The sequence below is a fragment of the Botrytis fragariae genome (genome assembly GCF_013461495.1).
Source record: "Botrytis fragariae strain BVB16 chromosome Unknown tig00000000, whole genome shotgun sequence".
NCBI lineage: Eukaryota > Fungi > Ascomycota > Leotiomycetes > Helotiales > Sclerotiniaceae > Botrytis > Botrytis fragariae.
Genome location: NW_023500986.1, coordinates 1160801 through 1181621, shown reverse-complemented (window position 1 = coordinate 1181621; position 20821 = coordinate 1160801). Strand labels below are relative to the sequence as shown.

General features: G+C 42.7%; 7 protein-coding genes across 7 annotated transcripts; 4 read left to right on the top strand and 3 right to left on the bottom strand.

Annotated features, from left to right (window-relative positions):
• Positions 1–17: 17 nt before the first annotated feature.
• Bfra_006578 (putative saga complex subunit spt20 protein) lies at positions 18–2914 on the bottom strand (the record flags this gene model as incomplete). Its single annotated transcript, XM_037336947.1, has 2 exons — positions 18–2393; positions 2579–2914. The coding sequence occupies 2 exons, from the start codon at positions 2912–2914 to the stop codon at positions 18–20; spliced, it is 2712 nt and encodes a 903-aa protein (XP_037198313.1).
• Positions 2915–4677: 1763 nt separating this feature from the next.
• On the top strand, positions 4678–5596 carry Bfra_006577 (putative xyloglucan-specific endo-beta glucanase precursor protein; the record flags this gene model as incomplete). The annotated part of the gene is made up of 4 exons (XM_037336946.1): positions 4678–5024; positions 5078–5183; positions 5248–5494; positions 5547–5596. The coding sequence occupies 4 exons, from the start codon at positions 4678–4680 to the stop codon at positions 5594–5596; spliced, it is 750 nt and encodes a 249-aa protein (XP_037198312.1).
• Positions 5597–6665: 1069 nt separating this feature from the next.
• Positions 6666–7576, top strand: Bfra_006576 (putative 40s ribosomal protein s19 protein). Its single transcript, XM_037336945.1, has 3 exons — positions 6666–6753; positions 6970–7033; positions 7133–7576. The coding sequence occupies exons 1-3, from the start codon at positions 6724–6726 to the stop codon at positions 7486–7488; spliced, it is 450 nt and encodes a 149-aa protein (XP_037198311.1). The 5' UTR covers positions 6666–6723; the 3' UTR covers positions 7489–7576.
• A 1439-nt stretch (positions 7577–9015) lies between these two features.
• On the top strand, positions 9016–11674 carry Bfra_006575 (putative alpha protein; the record flags this gene model as incomplete). The annotated part of the gene is made up of 5 exons (XM_037336944.1): positions 9016–10202; positions 10255–10929; positions 10979–11120; positions 11169–11488; positions 11551–11674. The coding sequence occupies 5 exons, from the start codon at positions 9016–9018 to the stop codon at positions 11672–11674; spliced, it is 2448 nt and encodes an 815-aa protein (XP_037198310.1).
• Positions 11675–12792: 1118 nt separating this feature from the next.
• On the bottom strand, positions 12793–15373 carry Bfra_006574 (uncharacterized protein; the record flags this gene model as incomplete). The annotated part of the gene is made up of 3 exons (XM_037336943.1): positions 12793–13711; positions 14004–14680; positions 14987–15373. The coding sequence occupies 3 exons, from the start codon at positions 15371–15373 to the stop codon at positions 12793–12795; spliced, it is 1983 nt and encodes a 660-aa protein (XP_037198309.1).
• A 316-nt stretch (positions 15374–15689) lies between these two features.
• Positions 15690–18437, top strand: Bfra_006573 (putative ankyrin repeat protein; the record flags this gene model as incomplete). Its single annotated transcript, XM_037336942.1, has 6 exons — positions 15690–16083; positions 16129–16798; positions 16858–17588; positions 17641–17981; positions 18033–18317; positions 18366–18437. The coding sequence occupies 6 exons, from the start codon at positions 15690–15692 to the stop codon at positions 18435–18437; spliced, it is 2493 nt and encodes an 830-aa protein (XP_037198308.1).
• Positions 18438–18923: 486 nt separating this feature from the next.
• Bfra_006572 (uncharacterized protein) lies at positions 18924–19380 on the bottom strand (the record flags this gene model as incomplete). Its single annotated transcript, XM_037336941.1, has 2 exons — positions 18924–19134; positions 19214–19380. The coding sequence occupies 2 exons, from the start codon at positions 19378–19380 to the stop codon at positions 18924–18926; spliced, it is 378 nt and encodes a 125-aa protein (XP_037198307.1).
• Between the last annotated feature and the right edge of the window lie 1441 nt (positions 19381–20821).

Genomic DNA, 20821 nt, shown 5'->3' with positions numbered 1-20821 from the left:
CCTGTATAATACACCTCCTACATGCCTGGTTGTCTTGCCATACCCATACCATTTTGCATCTGCATACCTGGCGGGAAACCTTGCTGCCCACCCGCTTGCATCTTCGCTTTGAAGTTTTGGAGTACTATATTCTGGGCTTGCATTTGTAATTTCTTTTTCGAAAGGTCCGATAGGCCTTGAGGATGTGCGCCAGATGCCATCTCTCTATTGTAGAGTTGCTTATATACAGCGGCCATCTGCTGATGGGTTTGTATCGGGTTGGCGTGCATGTATTGTTGTGCCATGGTCTGTGGGTTCATCGGTTGCTGCTGTTGGGGGTGTTGTTGTTGTTGTTGCTGTTGCTGCATTTGCAGTTGTTGTTGTTGTTGTTGTTGTTGTTGTTGTTGTTGCTGCTGCTGCTGTAATGCCATGCCCTGCATATTTTGCATGTTCATATTATTCCCCATGAATTGTTGATTCATGTTCATATTCTGCGGCATGCCAGCTTGTCGCATGGCAGCTAATTGGTTTTGATAACCTTGAGCTAATTGATGGTTTGGGTTATTAGCATTCGCTTGCATCTGCATTTGCCTCATTTGTTGGTGCTGCATTATTTGATGAGGAGTCAATTGCTGTCCATTAGGCATTACTCTCATACTTTGAGCTTGCATCTGCTGCTGTTGTTGAGCTCGTAACGCCATCAAATATTGTTGCGTTTCGACAGGCGACATGCTATTTATACCTTGGACATGCATTTGAGCCGAGTTCATTCCAATCTGGCCCATTCCAGGTGCTTGGGCCATCACGCCTTGCAGTGGGCTCCCTTGGCTCATCCTTGGTGTGAGTCCTCGACTCAAAGGAGTGGATTGCATGTTAGGAGTCGCATTATGCATACGGGGTGTTCCTGCATGGCTTTGCTGGCTTCTCTGAGCCACCATGCCATGAGCTGCAATGGGTGCAGGATGATTTTGGTGAACAACAGAACCTGGACGAGGAGGACTGCCACCCATGCTCGACGTAGAGTGTTGCATTGGGTTATTGCCGATACCGTTATTGACTGTCGGCGATGCCTGGCTATGCGGAGTTCCATTCCGAACGATTGGTGAAGATATTTGGGCCTGAGTACCTTGATGAGGGTGGAACCGTTGCGCCTGCATACCATTTGAGACAATTCCATTGGGTTGAGATGGATGTGCATGGGGGCCTTGCGTTTGAGGAGGCATACCCTGCAAAGCCTGTGAGTGCTGCTGCTGCTGCTGCTGCTGCTGTTGAGCTACGGCGCGTCGTTGAGCCTCTTGTTGCTGCGCCTGTTGTCTTGCCGCCAAAAGTTGACGTCTTTCTATCTCCTTTTGCCGAGCTTCAGCTATCTCCTGTTTCCTTTGAATCTCTTCCTCTGCCTTAGACTTTCGCTGGGCCTCGGCTTCTGCTGCCTTCTTCAAGGCTTTCTTGTCTTCGATATCCTTTCTGATATTTGTGAGAGCATTAAATTTCTCAAATCGGGCTTCGAATCCACCACCAGCCTGGCCAGCACCATCAGCAACATTGATACCTCCGGCGCCCCGAGCAACAGTTGCAAAACGTTGTTCGTCCAGAATGAGCATATAGCGTTGTTCATCTGCAGCAAGCGCTTCATCAGCAGCCATTTCTGCGACTGTTCTTTTACGGGACTTGGGCTGAGGAGGCTTCTCTAAGTGCATAGGGTGAGCTAATGATTCTAGTAGCCGTGAACATTCTGTTGCACTGTTTGCAGGCTCAAGAGCCAAGGGGGCTGTAGTGGCTAGGATGATCTGAGCTTCTGCTGCGTATATATTGCCGCAATTAAACTCAGATTTAGCCATTTTCAATCTTTTTGCGGCTGGTGGCATATTTAAGCCGGGAGTTGGTGGGACAGTTCCAAGTGGTGTAGGTGGTTGCGCTAATGTAGCTGATGCACTTCCATCGGAACGTTCTTGGCGCTTGTCCATATCTGGTGTATGAGGTGCAGTAGAATTACGAGCAATTTCGACATAGGTACTAATCGGTGTTGGAAACAGCACGCACGTTGTCACTTTGAGTTTTGCTGGTGCAGGGACTATTTTGTTTTTTTGGGAATCGATCGAGGTGCCCGGCGCAGGCATATTCTCCTTATCTTGCTGAGCAGATGTCCTTGATTTCGTGAGGCCATCGTTACTTTGTTCTTTTGACGGTCTACTTTTATCTAGGTCGGGTCGAGGGTACGACGCATATGGGGACGGTGTAATATAGCTACTGAGTGTATGAATCGAAACACCTTCCTTGCTTCCTTCCTTCGGTTGAGATGAGGGTTGTTGGGGAGCAACAGATTTGTGATCGAGGATCTGGACAATCATGCAACCTTCGTAGAAAGCTACTTCGTTCAGTATAAAATAATCCACCAACTCATGAGGTATGGTTTTCTGTCTGAGGTGTTCCAGGAGTACTCTCATTGGAGAAGTATAAGAAAAACTGTTTTGTTGTTGATCGAATCGGAAATGCGTCGCGTAAAGGTGTATGATTAGGGAGGGGGGCTTTTGCGGTATTTATGAAGAATATAGTGCTCAGTTTTGACTAGGAGATTTTAGTATGTGTATGAGCCACTGACAGTAACAAGAGGTTTACCATAGGGTTGTGCTTGCGCAACTTGTTGTATAACGAATTCTTCTGCAACACTGCCTGATCTCATACCTGCACTATTATTTTTGATTCCTCGACCAAGTGTGTGCCCCGAACGATTTCGATTCGCAGATCGAGCTCCCGAAGAGTTTCCAGTGCCATTTGTTGTAGTTGAGTTTTGGAGATTTTTGGAACCGGATGGTAGTCTTCCAGCGGACATTGATGGGGACGGGGACGAAGTCGATGAATTGATGCCGTTTGTTTGAATAGACATAGGCCGTTTGACTTTATTAGTCGCCTGAGCGACCGATGCCGCAGGCGCCATTGTTGATGTTGAAACCTCAGCAAGATGTACTTCTGCTAAATTATCCAACTTGTCGCAATGGTCACTGTACTCTGCGCGATATCGATGCTTCGTTGACCTTTTCCATCTAATACGATCGATAGATTCTCTCGAGTAATTTGATGTATTCGGAGATGCGACTTTCTTCTATGCTTCAATTAGGAAGATATGAAAGGAAAATTATCGCGCTCCTATGATGCAATGTGATATCGAATCTGATGATTTCCTCGAGGGGAAGTTGGGGTGAGGTGTGGAGACCAGAGCCGCTAGAGTCCCAAGCGTGTGAATAAGGTTATGTCACCTGATGAATAGTACCCCCACCGCCTTTTCATGCCACATTCACGTTCTTTGTTTAATGACAACTCCACAGCATTAATAAGCGTCACTCTTACCCAAATCGACATTCATCATCTAAATTTTGGACCAACCGAACGCCTGAAAGCAGCTCACTCCAATTTCAAGCACAATAACGTATGAGTTAAACAGATCATCTATTGTTCAATTAAATCTACAGCAAAGAAAAGAATTATGAAAAATAATCTAAGCATGGTCCCGAGTGCACAACTTCTTTGGGAGGTTGTAATTGGAGGACATATCTCGGATTACTCTCGCGCTGAGTTCATGATCTGCGAACATCGCTTGACAGGCAGGATGAAATTATGTTTCGTTGAGAAGCTCCAGTAGTGCAGTTTACCAGAATATGTGAACATTGAGATGTATTTTGTGCCAAATCAAGCTCTCTCGAGTAAGTAAGGATTCGAGAATGGGTCGTCTCATGTTCTTGCACTACTGCAGTCGTCAGACATGGAGGAATTTTACCACGAAGGGAATCATTCATCATCATAAACGTCAGTCCAATTTAGGCATAATCTTTACTATTCGCCTCTCTTGAAGAATCCGGGGTAAGTCATGAGATCTGTTCCCTAGTAAATGTCAAGGTTGTACGACTTTATCCACGTTTCCTGTGATATTAGCCAGAATTGCCAAAGTGCGGCTTCAAGCTTCTGGTCCCTGGATGTTGAATGAGACCCATTTTAACGAACATTAAATGGTTAGTGAACTGAATAACCTTTTGACTCTTCTACTTTTGTTTTCCTCCGAAGATTTTTCGTATTGATAGTTTAATCCATAACTCAATTTGAGTTGAGCAAATTATATGATTGTGTGGTCTAATGCTTTTTGGTCATTATAGATTATTATACTAAGATATTATTATGTGATTTTCAACCACTTAAGTGAGTGGAATACATGTAAATGGGCCAGTCAGTCTTCAAGGAATCTTCCGGGGTTTCTATTTTTAAATTTAGTATCGTATTTTTTCATTTTATGAATTCTTGATCATTATTACACTTTGTATAATTACAAATCGCCTAATTTCAAATGTTCATTGGCAAAAAAGTGGGTAGAGCATCTTGGCTGTCAAGCAGCCACAAACCACCCTAGATATACTCCGTAAATCAGGGAGTTTGTTCGAAGGACCTTAGATCCTGAAGCTATACTACATTAGAATCTTTGTCCTCGTGCAGATAAATCCATATTGCGATTTTCTTAGGTATGGTCAATCTACTGAGCGCAGGGTCTACCTGGGCAACGTTCCCTATTATTCCGCTCAATGTTTCCACGAGTGAGCGCTTGTACCATGATACTTGTAATGGATTCTATATAAATATAAGACTTGCTCGCTCTCTGTTTCCTTCACTCAGCATTCAACACTATTCTAACTCTCTTACCTTTCACTCATCACCATGAAGTTCACCCAGTCCTTGGTTTCTTTAGCCTTGGCAACAGTTGCTGTTGCCTCTCCAACTCCTACTCCTACTCTTGAGAAGCGGGCTACAACAATCTGTGGCCAATGGGATACCGTTGCAACTGGCACTTATACCGTTTTCCAAAATCTCTGGAATATAACCGGTTTCACCGGTTCTCAATGCTCAACTGTCACTTCAGACACGAGCAATTCTCTTGTCTGGTCCACTAGTTGGTCATGGGCAGGAGGGTCTTCCCAAGTCAAGTCTTATGCAAATGTAGGGCTTAATATGGCAGCTAAGCAGGTTTCTGCTATCTCGACCATCCCAAGTACTTGGAAATGGAGGTTAGTTACTTCATATTTGTTCAATGAACCTAGCTGATCATGAACCCTCCTAGCTATACTGGCACTAACCTCGTTGCTGACGTTTCCTACGATTTGTTCTCCTCATCTACTGGTACTGGCAGCGCGGACTATGAGATCATGATCTGGCTTAGTGCCCTTGTGAGTATTCCATCACCATTGCTATTCTGAATTTGATTAGGTTGCGGAAACTAACGATTTTTAGGGTGGTGCAGGACCAATTTCATCCACCGGATCAACGCCCATTGCAACCCCAACAATCGCCGGAGTGTCATGGAAACTCTTCTCTGGACTCAACGGTGCCACCAGAGTCTATTCCTTTGTCGCTTCCAGCACAGTCAATAGCTTCTCCGGTGACTTGAAGACATTCCTTACATACTTGACCTCCAGCCAAGCATACCCATCCAGCCAATACCTCACGACGATTCAAGCTGGTACCGAACCATTCACTGGTAAGTCCATTCCTCAACTCATCTGGATGGGTGATTAACTCATGTAAAACAGGAAGCAATGCTGTCTTCAAGACGACTGCCTACTCCGTATCGCTCAAATAAATCCTTGATTAAGGATACAAGACATGCGAATCTGTCCAGAAACACGATAGTGCCCTTGAAGGATATGTATCTATATGGATGCGAAGGAACTTTGTACATAATTTCCTCTTCAACGTGTATTTTTAGAACTTTTGGGAACTGTATACATGTAAAAAGATTTTATGCACTGGCTACATCATAGCATAACTTGAAGATTTTTTTGTTCACTCTCCGACAAGTGAAACATTCCAAAATGCTCAACAAGACAATAGAACATGAATATTGATAAGAACTGTCACTCACTGTCAGTCCCTGGGCTAGTGAGTGCCTGAGCTGTGGATACATTTAAACTTACATCAAAACAACAGGTATAATAACTTTAATTCGTTTTATATTCATGATAGCATGATAGCAAATAATTTGACCTTAAACATAACACAACTTGCGTCGTAGATTTCAGATATTCGACTTTCATGAAATCTTTCAAACATGGGCTTCTGAAGATTGCAGTTGGATATGAACGTTGACCAGATTCGATGCCGTACTTTGGGTTGGACAATGGTTCGGAAGATCCAACATTCATTGCTAGAGTTAATGACATTGCATTTGGCTCTGGGCAATGATTGCATAGGGTTTCAGGACGCCATACAACTTGTACATTTTGAAGCATCAGTTCAAGCCAAAACATTGAAAGAATAATATTGACAGAATATCGAACCCATTTTAGATTCTAGATAGCATGATATTGCAATTTGTGTCTTAGATACGACAGGATTTGATCTGATCGTTCAAATCAACCTTGAAAGTTTGTATATTAAGATTAAGGTTAATGCAACATCGAGTTTTTCTTATCACAATTCAGTCTATCGAACTCTAATTATTGTTCCCGGCTCGGGTGATTCGGATAAACTTAGCAAAGTCCATACGAGATGCAATGGATGGGATCGGGAAGCCGAGAAAGAAAAGTCCGATATATCCAAGCTAGTCTATTTTTGGTAAAGTCTCTCCTCGCGTAATTTTGTCGCCCGCACTTTGGATAATTTTCATTTTCAACATCTCTTTTCGAAACTTCGAACCACGACAATTTCCATTCCGCCCAAAGAACTTCATCGACAAACCCTTCGAACATATTACCAAATACCGCAAAAATGGGTGGTGTCACTGTTCGCGATGTTGACGTAAGTATACACAATTCTACAAGCTGTGAAATTGGAAAGGAATGAACTTGAGAACTCGATTTGCGACCGCGAATTAGAATCTCAATCACTTACACCAACCCATTTGATCAATCTTGAATTTCGCAAACTACCTTCTCTCGTCGATAAATGAGCAGGTGTGAGGGGGTCGAAAGATCTCCGCTGACGGAATTATGCTGATTCGACGGGTTAATTCAGGCACAAAAGTTCATTGATGCATATGCTGCTTTCTTGAAGAGACAAGGAAAGCTCCCAATTCCAGGTACGTACTGATTTATGCATCTCAATCCCAATTTTTCACCTTCGCGCAGACCTGCGCTCGATATTTACAAATCACTAACGAAGATACTTTCTTCTGCAGGTTGGGTTGATACCGTCAAGACCAGCGCATCCAACGAGCTCCCACCTCAATCTATCGACTGGTACTACGTTCGTGCTGCTGCCAACGCCCGTCACATCTATCTCCGCAAAACCGTCGGTGTTGGCCGTCTCACCAAGGTCCACGGTTCCACCAAGAACCGTGGTTCCAGACCATCCCACCACGTTAACGCCTCCGGATCTGTCGACCGTCACGTTTTGCAATCCCTCGAGAAGATCGGTGTTTTGGAACAAGATGAGGAGAAGGGAGGTCGTCGTATCACTCAATCCGGACAACGTGATTTGGACCGTATCGCACAAACCACCGTTGAGGCCGATGAGGAAGAGGATGACGAGTAAATTATTTACATCATGGTCTGGGAATGGGAAATCTTTACGGGGTTTGGGCTATATGGTGTATCACATATAAATAAAAGCTCGTCCTAAAGCACTTTGCTTTTCATTATACCCCATTTGTTATTACGGTTAACGTGGACGTGAAGGAAGTATCATTTTGAATCTCATCAATCAACGCTTTGAACCTGTGACTTTCCTAACTTTCGCTCAATCACAACTATTGGTATTGAAAATGCTTACAAAGTTTTGTAAATTCATCAGTCTTTGGCTTATTGAAAGCAATTTTCCGCAGTTGGCATCGGGTAGTCTCATGTCACATCAGTACTTGATATGTTGTATGCCCTGTACTCCCCAGCCCATATCCTGTAGTCTGTATCCCCATCTCTATGCGACTCTTTATGTAGAGAAATCCATAAATATGAATTTATTCAATCAAGCTCACGACCGATTTGAATACTCGATATTTGTGACGTTCAATATCAAATGATCTCAAACATTCAAATAATTTAGAGGTCGAAACTTTGACACGATTTGAGACAATCAATTGATAGAATATTAAAGCACTGATGAATTTACCTCAATCCATGAACTCAATAAGGATATCTTATCGATTTCGAATATGTATTAATTCATTTGAGATGTTGAACATTTGGGCCGATTGCTTGCTCTGCAATTTATTCTGGAAAATGTTTGGACCAACTCTGGGTTCTGGTTCCAATATGAAAATTTCAACACATGAGTTAAGATTTTGAGGCCCGCAACAAAGCTCTCGAGATTCCTTTGGAGCAATGAATCTATACAGAGTAGCAAGTACGTGGGTAGTCTTGAGCTCTTTAAACGTTCTTGATTCATTGCATACCTACCTTGTTTTGGAACCTGCCTTTTCCTTTTTCTTCTCCTTGCTTTTCCTCCTCTTTTCCGAGTATATCTTTCTCTTTTCATCCTCTCTCAATCAATGGAAAAAATGAAGCCGAAACTCTTCATTTTTTCTTAGCATTAGAACATCAAATCATACTTTACTTTCTGGTAGTGATATCAATGAGATATGTTGCTATATAAACGTAATGTTGGAGAAATTTAAGTTTACAGCAAAACCTCGGCATGATGGTTTTCTCACAGACTCTAAAGCATAAGTTAGAGCCATGCATCCCTTTTGAACGCGACTAGATGTTAACGTTTGAATTCAATGCTGCTTTCTGAGTTACTATCTAATCAATCCGTATATTCTGAGGAATGAATAAAAGCCTTCCTTGCGGTCCCTGGGAATGAAACCACATTCTTCATGGATCGTTACTTGTACACATCACATGTTATACGCGTGCCAATCCATGTCAAACGCTACACCTGAAATTCAAATGATGATCTTTAGATTCTTGTCGCTCCTGCCCTTTATAGGAAGGTTTTGATGTCACAATGCACTTGCTAGGCTCTCGCATTGATTGATGTAGCACTGCATCAATGATACGAATGTGATTGTTGATAACCCCGCGTTGAAAACAAGTACCGGTACTCGAACTTTATAACAGTGGCATGTCTTCACCCGTTTACCAACAGTTTTATGAACGCCTACATTATCGTTTGTCGTTGTTCTTCAATATGAAACCTCAGAAATACTTGGAAGCTTATATTGCCCTCTTACTGTCATCTCCTGCAATAGCTCAATGGAGCACCACAAACACAACGTCAATCTCGAGTACATTTGACCCGCTCCAGTACGTTAACCAACTCATCGGCACTGACAATGGTGGAAATGTTTTTGCCGGTGCTACCCTTCCATATGGAATGGCTAAAGCGGTCGCTGATGTTAATGGTCAAAATACCGCTGGGTTCTCAACGGATGGCAGCAATGTAACTGGATTCTCACATATGCATGATTCTGGTACAGGAGGAAATCCTTCCTTGGGCAACTTCCCCTTGTTTCCGTCGTACTGTCCCGATGATGTGGTTGACAATTGCAAATTCTTAATCACAGATCGAGCTACACCATATGTGTTGAATTCTGTGGTGGCCACGCCGGGATATTTTGGAATAAATTTAACCAACGGCATTCATGCAGAAATGACAGTTTCAGAGCATGCTGCTCTTTATCACTTCAATTATCCTGTAGAGAAGTCTTCGAATGGGACGGCTTTAAGCCCGCTCATTCTTATGGATCTGACAGATTTGAGTGCCAGTAGACAGAACGCAACCATAAGCGTGGCTGACGACGGACGTATAAAAGCAAATGGGACTTTCATTCCAAGTTTCGGTGGCGGTTCATACATGTCATATGTTTGCGTTGACTTTTCCGGGTCAAGTATCCTGGACACAGGAATTTGGGTCAACAATAGAGCAGGAACACAACCAAAGGAATTATTCGTCACGAGAGGTATAAATCTCTTCTACATTCAAGCGGGAGGATTTGTTCGCTTTAAACCACCAACTGATAGAACTATTAGCGCTAGAGTGGGCGTTAGTCTCATCAGCTCGGATAAAGCTTGTCAGAATGCAGAAAATGAAATTCCTGATTGGGACTTTGCTAGGCTGAAGAAGACAGCCGAAAACGCATGGAAGAAGAAACTGAGTGTTGTGACCATAGATCCTGGCAATGGTAGTGACACTTCACTATTGACCAACTTCTATAGTGCAATTTATAGGACTATGATGTCCCCGCAAAACTATACGGGGGAGAATCCCTTATGGGAAAGTAGCGAACCATACTTTGATTCTTTCTACTGGTAAGAGGTCAGGTTAATTAGGTTGAATTAAGAAGTACTAATGTTTTCACAGTATATGGGATGCATTCAGATCTCAGCTCCCATTTCTCACTATCGTCGATCCATCTGCCCTATCAGAAATGATCCGTAGTCTTCTCGACACTTACCAGAACCTTGGCTGGCTTCCAGATTGTCGTATGAGTCTCTGTAAAGGGTTTACTCAAGGTGGTTCAAACGCCGATAATGTCATATCCGATGCATATGTGAAGAATCTCACGGGTATAGACTGGCAACTAGCATACGAAGCTGTGGTAAACGATGCAGAAAACGAACCACTAGAATGGTCCAACGAGGGCCGTGGTGGTCTCATGTCATGGAAAGCTCTGAACTATATACCCTACCTCGATTATGACTATTCAGGTTTTGGTACGAACTCTAGAAGTATTTCTAGGACCTTGGAGTATTCGTATAACGATTTCTGTATCTCGACTCTCGGGAAAGGTTTAGGGAAAACCGAATATACAAAATATTTGTATCGCGCGACAAATTGGCAGAATTTGTGGAAAGAAGATCAAATTTCGTCTATTAATGGTGTGGATACAGGATTTACAGGATTCTTCCAGCCGAAATATTTGAACGGGACATGGGGGTATCAGGATCCGATACTTTGTAGTCCGTTGGATTCCTTTTGCAGTTTAACAAGTAATCCACAGGAGACTTTTGAGGATAGTATTTGGGAGTATCAATTGTAGGTATTTTCTCTCTTGGTGTGGTATCTTTTACTGACAATTGAAAAGTTTTGTGCCACATGATATTGCGACTCTAATCGATCGGGTTGGTGGGCCAGAGAACTTTATCGCTCGTCTCGATTATTTGCATACAAGCGGTCTAACAGACATCGGAAATGAACCTTCGTTCTTGACAGTGTTTCTTTACCACGTTCGTCTCCCCCTCTACCCGTTACATACCTCGCTAACCCCTCGCTAGTACGCTGGTCGTCCTGCCCTCTCAGCATCCCGTGCCCATATGTACATACCCGCCTATTTTAATACGTCAACCACTGGATTACCTGGCAACGATGATACCGGCGCTATGGCCTCCTTTGCTGCATTTTCAATGATGGGACTGTTCCCCAACCCTGGACAAAATGTCTATCTAATCATCCCGCCCTTTTTCGAGTCTCTGAGTTTTACAAATGAGAATGGGAAAAAGAGTACGATCAAGAACGTTGGATGGGATGGAGGTGTGAGGAATGTTTTTGTACAGAGTGCGAAGGTGGATGGAGTGGTGTGGAATAAGAGTTGGATGTGAGTTATCCCCTAACGATGTAAGACTGAGAGTGTGATGTGCTAATTTCGCGTGAATATAGTGGACATGAATTCTTCACGGAGGGACAGACGTTGGAATTGTTCTTAGGAGATACAGAGAGCGATTGGGGGACTAAAATGGAGGATTTGCCTCCTAGTATGAAAGTTGGTCATATGAAGCTCTAATCGAAGGACTTGACACGAATTCAGAGAGTGTCGACGTTTCAACTTTTTAAACTGTTCAAGGTCTACTTGACATCTTGAGAAAATTCATGGTCCCAAGTTTGAAAGCAATTAAGATTATAAATTCTCTGATCGTCCAGGACAGTCCTCAGATCTATATAAACAATTTACAGACTAATGGATAATTACTCCAATAATTTCTCTATAAATTCTGTTCCTTTATTTGATTTCCGAAATGCTTCATTCAGAAATATAGAAAGTAAGTTGTTTTATCTACAACCCCTTCATTTAAATTTGGACGATTGTGAAGATATGTACATATAAACCATGTGTGCGGATAAAGGTTGTATTCATTGCCTCTGACCTCTTCGTTCAAAGTAGGAATGCTAAACTACCTGATTTCCCCGTCCGACTGTGCGAAAGAATACACCACACACGCAATTTGTGTATGAGAGTGGGGTGAAATATGGTGTATGTAGATATCTCGCATGTCGTTGTTTCGAAATCTACAGCTATCTAAAGGTATATATGGAGTTAAGTTTAATAAAAGAACGAGAGCTTTTTCATAAGGTTGCTACAGATGTACTGTCAAGCAAAACCATCAATTTCTTTAGAATTTTGATAGGCTTACGTTTGAGTATATTTTTTATATATATCTTTGAGTTCGAAGATTGTGAATATAAAATAGAATGTTGTATATAGATAGTAATCGCTCTGTAATCGAATTTATACGAGAAAAAGGACGATATCTCTGTTGAAAAGCTTTCACTCAATCTTTTGATATTATATAAAATTAAGATACTTAATGTTATATCATCTAATATATATCAAAAAGATTAGAATCAATATGAAACGAGCTTATTACTGGGATAAAAAATGATTGGATGTACCAAAAATCATCTTTGATGATATTTACAACAACTCGATTTCTAGGATTTTTTATTCTTTATTTTCAAAATACTCTTCGAGGGAGAAAAAATTATTACATTTGGAATTCTCTTCTTCAGAGCTATATGAAGATATATTCAAAAGTAAATTTATCAAGATTCTAAAAAAGAATTATTCAAAGATGATGGTTTTGCTTGACGGCGCCTGTATGTTCGGACATGTTCAGTTGTAGCTCAGAATGCATTCGGCCAGCTTTTGACTATTTTCTCCAACGGCTCAACAACACTTGCATACACCGCTTGTGTAAACCTCAAATTATCCCAATTCGCTTTTTCTTCAAAGATACAAAACATACAACATTTTATAACATGTTCCAATGCTGGCTCTTGCTCACATACCGCGTCGGCCCACTCTAGAGCAGTGAGATAGTTTGTGCTTGCATGCTCTTTTCCATCGACGAGAAAAGCTTGCCGGATCGATTGCTCCTCGATGCGTTCCCCGAAACATAGTTCGAGTAATACAATGCCGAGATCGTTGAGTGATTTCTTGACGGTGGTGGTGGAACTGCTGAAGTTTGGAAGTTGTCCTGATGGTATAGTTTGGGACTTTGTGGAGAGAAAGGAGTGAGTGAGATGCGGTTGGTCGATTAGAACTTTGTGATTATTCCAATCGCATGGAAAGAGGATGTAGCGCTTTTGCAGGCTGTTAGTAAGCCAAGGAGCGTTCTGAAGCTGTAGTAATGAGGAGGCCAGTATGTATGCAACTTTGTATCTTTCATAGCGGTTGAGGGGAGAAAATTTATCGGGCTTTGAGAGAATAGTTTCAAGGCTGATGAATTTCTGTTCATAGAGACCTCGAGCTACGGGGTTATCTTCAGGAATGCGGAATACGTGGGAATTCTGATGCTCGTCGGACAGATACCCCAAGTGACAGTTGGATGTACCTCGAGAATCGTGAATAACTTTGCATAGGTCGTTTATCTTGATGTCTTTTGGCGTTGTGAGACTTTGTGGGATCGAAGGCGAGACGATTGAGCTAGTTCGCATACAAAGGTCTATTGCTGGCGCAAGTGGCGTGGGGTTCAAAATCTCGGGGGGTATATGAATTCTGACGGACTTTTTCGCTTTTGACTTGAGTCCAGATAACCATTTCCTAAAGCCAGTATTAGTAAGGGCGTTCTCAGGTCGAATGTTTAATCAAACGTATTGAACCTAAAAACGAAAAGATTATATATGTCCATTATGAGGTCTTCGAGTGAGTCCTCCCGAGATAATCAAGCCATCTCAGAGATTGAATTAATCTGAGGATCGAAATCATGTAGGAAATCCAAATAGGTTGAGAGTTTCAAAGAGAATCTCTGTCCAAAAGCAACTGAGCGTACTGTCATGAAAACGCATGCGCTATTTTTGGAATTCAGAGAAAGAAGATCCCAGCGATAACTTACTTTGTATGGTTTTCTTCTATGATCACGTTCGTTGAAACGGATGTGAGTGCTGCTGAGTGATGAATCGAGAGCGATCCCTGAGAGCTAGATTGAGATATTGTAGAAGACGAAGGAGATGTGGGAATAAGTATTGACTTCGTAGTAATGTTTACCTCTGGGGTTGGGTTTGACTCGAAATTTCGCCGCAGTCTCTCCCGTCCAACAACCGCTGCAGAAGGGTGTAGAAGATGGTCAACACAGCTATCAATTTGTGTACTGGCTGGCTTTGCACTGACAACAAGCTCCCGCCGCTCATAAGATTTTCGTGCAGACCTTTCGATATCTTCCGGATATTCGAATAATAGGTTAAATAACGACGACCAGTCTCCCGTGGTACGTTGCTGCAATCGAAGAGAGACTCTGTGAGGCTCTCGACAATCACAATTCCAACCGTCTTTGAGAGCCGTGTGTAGACTTTGCGCGTGCCTTCTTATACATCCAAATATATTTGCCAAGGCCGTATCTCTCTTGACGGACTTCATACTGTCTAATTTATCATTAGAATCCAGCAGCTCCCGAAGTTTCCGATTATGCTTTTCAAGGGCCTCAACAGTTATCGTGCCTCTTTTACTAAAGCTATGGCGAATCCTCTTCAGTTGATAGTCCCAGCTACTGGCTCCCTCGTCTGCCCAGTCAAACTGTAGCTATATTAGTATACATTCCTGTAAGAAGGAGTTTCAATTATCTGAATTGAAGCTTGGTAATGACAAGCTTTCAGTTCGCCGAATCCGATTGAAGTATTCAAATCGTTAGAATTGTTGAATCCTTCTCGAGTGTTGCATTTGATTCAGACATTTGATAACTTCCATACGAAAAATAAAGAACTTTTCGAACATGAAATTCTGCTCAATGATTGGACATTCATCGAGAATTGATAGCTCACATCTATTCTGTGAATCTGGTGTGTCGCGTGTTCTGGACAAGGAATAGTTTTCTTTTCTCACCTTTCCATCTTTCAGTGACAACATGCTTTCCAATTCTGCCATGAGTTCGTTCATGGTCCTAATCGAACCAACAAATGCTTCATAGGAATGGCCTAGACGCGACTTCAGGGTCATAGCTAGATCTTTTTGGTGCCATCCGTGATAATTCGGGTCCGTAAGGAAATGGTGTAGCTCATCCTGGGAAACCTCGGCCGAAATAAGAAATCGCTCCAGCATCTGATCAAACAGTTGTTTCTCAATATCGATAGCATCAATGAAGCGTAGGAACTCTGTGCGAAATCTTTTCCATCTCACCAAAGGCTCCCAGCCTTCTTTGTAGTGCTCAGCAGCAGAAACTAAGAGAGGGAAGCCACCGAGAACCAATCCTGCAATCTCAATTCCGGACATACTGACAATTGGCTATGAGCAACCGAATGAAAGCAGGCAATTGAATGTAGCCAGATATTGAGAGTATGTCCCCAGACTCACGATCATTGTAAAGAATTTGTCTGATAACGTTGGCGCAAAAAATGAAGAATGGGGACGTCAGCTTCTACCCCATGTCAATATCCTTGTCCACGGTGGGGTAACCTCAAGATTTCATTCCAAGGCTGCGTGATTACTGGGATTTTTATAATCTTGAGAGCCTTCCAGAAACCTACAACGATGGTGAGGTCAGAGATTTTGCAAATTGAGTAGAGTTTGCCATCATAAACAACAGCACATGGAGACGTTGACTTCCTACGCACAGGCTACGGCAGGACGTCCCTCCAGTGATGACAGTGTCAAAATGGGGGCTGTGATTGAAGCCCCAGCACTTGGTCAATCGGAAGGAATTCATTTCCGTGCTGTGGACTGTAGGAAACGTTTTGAGCATAGTATCCAGATACTTAAGGAAATCAGTCCTTCCGAGGCCCTCAACCAGCAATTTGATCGCGATTCGTCGCTTTTTACGATACGGGAAACATTTGCACACTATAAAGCTTGGGGTAACAATATTGCAGCGTTCCAAAACGTTATGATTCGAAGCTCGCTCGAGTTTCGCCTAAGAGAAGCTACAGAGATACAACAAAGAGTTCTGAAAATCCTAGCTAATCTTCAAGTGTCGTTGTACGAGGGTAAGGAGAACCATGGACCCTATGAATCTAGCTGACTAAACCCAGCTGCTTTGATTATCACTGGCAAGGAACCGAATGAGTCATGGCCTGCTGAGGAACATAGTGACTCCGACAATGAGGAACCAGACTCGAAGCCAGAACAGACTTCAGAGCTACAGGAGCTGTTTAAAGCCATGAGAGATGCAAATACGAATCTTCTCAAGCTTTCTATGGTTATTCGAAACTCCCCAGATCGGGATGACTACCTCAAAGCTGCTACGAGATATGGATTTGATGCCAGTTATGATATTGGGCACGTGAGAGAAAAGCACGGTTCTGCAAAGAACAGTGCTGATTGGCTGATTGTGCGACTTGGAAAGGCCATTACACGGCGACGCCAATACTTGAAATATCGTAATGATCATCATGGGAAACTTACGAGAGACTGGGACGATGTTATGATCAATGAAGAAGAAGACAAAACAATTGCTTTAACCAAAGCAACAACTTTTGTTGAGAACACTACGGCAGTCCAGACACATGGATCGGATTTAGGTGGCTCTTTCGGCTCGCAGACTTCTTATGAGGCTACAACTATGGGGGAGTCTACAGGAGTATTAAATGTACCATCTCATCCAAAAATGGGATTTGAAGACGTGCCGTTCCAGTTTGGTAGCCCCTTTCAATGCCCATACTGTTTGACAGAACAGGTGGTCAAGAACCGCTCTGCGTGGAAGTAAGCATCTCGATTTCCGATTATCTTCCAAAAAAATTTAAACCCTAACAGTAATACAGAAGACACGTTTTTAGAGATCTGAAACCTTACGTATGTACTTTCAAAGGTTGTGATCAGAGAATGTTCAGTAGCCGCAATGAATGGTTTGCGCACGAACTTCAAAATCACCGAAGGGAATGGGCTTGCCAACAATGTCAACACGCCCCATTCTCATCCTCATCAGCATATGAAGTTCATTTAAATTCGTGTCATCAGGTTGAGCTCAAAGGGTCTCAACTCAAAGCATTGCTGCTGCAAAGCGAAGAACCAGTGGATAAAGTATCTGCCACGGCGTGCCGACTTTGCGATCAATGGGAAACGAATATTGAAGACAAAGAGTATGATTATAAACGATTATTTCCTGATAAGGGACAACCATCTCAATCTCATGGGACTAGTAGGCAGTTCAGAAGACACTTAGGGCGACATATGGAGCAATTAGCTTTGTTTGCATTGCCTATGAATGAAGATGCAATGGAGGACAATAGCCTGAGTGAAGAAGAACATTACGAAGAATCATCGGCTTCCGTCGTAAAATCAACAGAAATTGGCAATGGCGGCCTTATTGACACCTGGTCTCCCGGGCTCCCTGTTGACAGTGGCGTGGCTCCAAGAGAGCTAGAAGTTCCCACAAATAGTATCGAAGTCGAACTTGACGATACTGCGCCCAGTGGCCGAGATCCAGGTTGGACACAAGTATCAGATCTTGCAGAAAGCGCGAGACTACAGAACCGTATTAAGCAGGGAGTGTGTAAGTGATGCTCAATGCATGTTAACTTTCAGAGATATTGATTATTCTTTAGATCGTGAGCTAGAGCCAGAGTTCGAGGCTAAGTACAATGTAAGATTTTCTGACCCGATCCGCCCCGAAGATATTACATATGCTACTAGAAAAAATGGTGAATTAGAGCTATCGAAAGAAGAGCTTCACACCGCATACTCAAAGTCATCACCCTCATATCATGACGGCCTTGATTCAACAGAAGATGAATTCGGAAATGACGCGCAGATAAAAACACACACCGACCACCCTGAAGTCAATGCGGATGATGCAAAAAATAGAAATTTGGCTCATTTGTGGCCGGAAAACAGCGCTGAATCTGTGTTGCCTACGTGTGAGAGATGTGGCAAGAGTTTGACAAAAGTAAGTATTTCATAACATTAAAATTGTGTTACAACAGACTAATCTATCTAGTGTGACGGCAAAAAGCCTTGCGGTAGTTGTGTTAGCATGGGGCGTTCAGAAGAAGAGTGTTTATACAAACCACAAGCTGAGAGTGCGAATACGACGATTGATATAAATACACTGAGGAAGGAACGAATGAATTGTGTTATTGAATGCTCTAATAGAGCAGTTGAGCATGACACCAATCAAGACTATGCAGCCGCCAAAGAGGCATACCTTGAAACATCTAGACTGTTAGAAGCATGTCTCGATTCGAATTCAACTGAAGAGGACAGAGAGAAGATCAGTGGAATCGTAAGCTAAGCTTCGGATAATCTCGCTGTTGTAGCTAACCAAGTCCAGAAAAAAGCATACGATTCTCGCCTTCAAGTACTCAGAGAACTTACGGGGGATCGTGATTACCATGATACATGAGACATTTCTTTCTTTCGAAGCGACCAAAGAGCAGATCAACTTTTCTCGAGATTCTGCCGTATTTTGGCATGGATGGGCACGCAATACTGAGTTTTCTGTCACGAAAACAAACCCATGGTTTACAATTCGCTTCGAATTTGCTTCAAATGTGCTACACATTTTGAGATAACTCTTCAGGCTATCATTTCAAGATGGATTGGAAATTGCTTCAAGGGCTTCAAAAACTACCTTCAGGAGATTGCGAGGATTGAATAGCGAGTTTCTAAAAGGCAAATTCGGAGGGATAAATACTGAAGAAGCTAAGATTAAGTTGCAGAATAGCATAATCAACATGGAAGGTTAAAATTATCTCTCCTGTAAACTCAAGATGATACCCTGTAAAGTATAAGGTCGGTGACTTGGGTTTGTGGGACTTGTAGCTATAAAGTAATGACTTTTTCTTGCTCATTGGATATTGGGTTGGTTCTCGTGAGATGTCGAACTCCTTTACTCTTGATTTCTCTTCTTAAGCTCTTCACCTCGAGACTCCCAAATCAAGCTCCCAGCCAGCAGACCTGCACACAAACCCTCAAAGACCGCGACTTTTCTCCACGGTCCAGCGTCAACCCAAAAGATCCCAACAGCAATCGTGCGTCCAACAACTGACAACCACATGGCAAGCTTGTCTCCTCTCTTTGCAGCGACGATGTAGAGCGAGCTATTGTGCATTGCCATGATCAGCATAGCAGAGGAATTCCGATCTTCAAGATCAGATGAAGAAATTTTAGTGTTCTTACCCTATTGACAGACATGATAGAGCTAAAACATGAATAGCGTGTTTCGAGTCCGTCAGCAACATTTCGGCATTTTTCCTTGCGACTGTAGAAGATAAAAGAGGGGCGGCTCCATTCAAGAAATTGAAACAGCCCTGGGTCGCAAAAATGATTGATGACAAAGGAGGCATTTCTTGAGCTTTGAATCCTGCAAATGAATCATTTGGGCAACATTGCGATTTATATATTCCTGGAGTGTAGTACAATGCTTTCCAAAAGCGATAACTCGTGATCTTTCAGCGCAAATAAAACAATACCCGTGGCGGGGAACATGCCGAAAATGACTACGGGGTTTGAATCTCAAGCCAGAGATTGAGTATGTGGTACGATGAATAGAATTTTATAGCCTATCGGGAGGCACGGTGGCTTATGTTTTCCGTGGGTCGAATCCTTCCATATTTTTCGCTGGTTAACCTCCTGACTTAAATAAGTTCAATTCTGCCCGTACCATGCCATTCTCTCCTTGGAATTGCTCCGAAGGGTCCTTGAACTCGGGCATTATCCGATTTCCCAGTTCGTCCATTAAATCGTGTTTTTGGCATGATAAATCCCAGAGATGCTATTGATTCAGCAATGCTGTTTCCCACATTTCTGATTTGACGATAAAGCTAGGCTGGAGGTGGCTTAGAGCCTAAACTCGGCTAGATGACCCCTGAAAGTGGGATTGCCTAAGAAAGTAAGAGTCGATAAATCGTTTGAATTCTATTGGATGATTCTTATCGATTTCTTATAGTGAAATCCATCAATCCGACATGTCCAACTGTTGACCTGCCACCTTTACTTGTCAGCTGTGACGAGTGGAGGAAGATTTGGGTTCCAACAAAGCCAAGGATGGTAGCTCTTAAAAACGCCAAACAAAGGATACGACGAGAAACAAGGCGACGACGTGATTACGATATACTCTAGAAGATCGGAATTACCATTGACATTTTCTTCTTATTTAGAAAGTCATTTCCGATATCATCTTTCTGTACTTACTTCTCGAACCTCTCGCTCAAGTGTACGACAGGTTTTCGAGGGAATTTCTCCGAGCCCTTCTTTGGAAAATGAAATCGCTGTGGCCGATATCAGCGAGCCGACGAGACGCGAGGAAAACCAACAATAGAGAGATGCGGAAATGTATACCAAATTCTCCATTGTGGTCTTGATCTCAATCGTACTGTGCTTAGCAACTTTTTGCATAGCATTAGACAACACACTAACTTCGACCACTGTCGTTCGAATCACCCAAGATTTCCACAGCATTGACGATGCGGGTTGGTATGCAGCGTAGGTACCTTCATAACCAATTTTCTTTAAAACGATGATTGGACATTAACAGAGACCGAATAGAATTTATCCATTGACGTCCTGCGCATTCCAGCCGTTTTTCGGCAAGATCTACACACTCTTCTCTAGTAAACTTGTCTTTCTAGCATCACTGCTAATATTCGAGATTGGAAGTATTGTATGTGCTACTTCGCTGACTTCTCATGTTTTCATTCTTGAGCAGGCGTTGGCAGGCCTTGGATCTGCCGGAACATAAGCAGGCACTACACTCATGCTGACCCTCACTCGGCTCTAGGCGGCGGA

Coding starts and splice junctions, on each gene's coding strand:
- Bfra_006576 (XM_037336945.1), top strand. CDS start 6,724: ATGGGTGGTGTCACTGTTCGCGATGTTGAC. Junction 6,754..6,969: donor TCACTGTTCGCGATGTTGAC/GTAAGTATACAC, acceptor GGGTTAATTCAG/GCACAAAAGTTCATTGATGC. Junction 7,034..7,132: donor AGGAAAGCTCCCAATTCCAG/GTACGTACTGAT, acceptor TTTCTTCTGCAG/GTTGGGTTGATACCGTCAAG.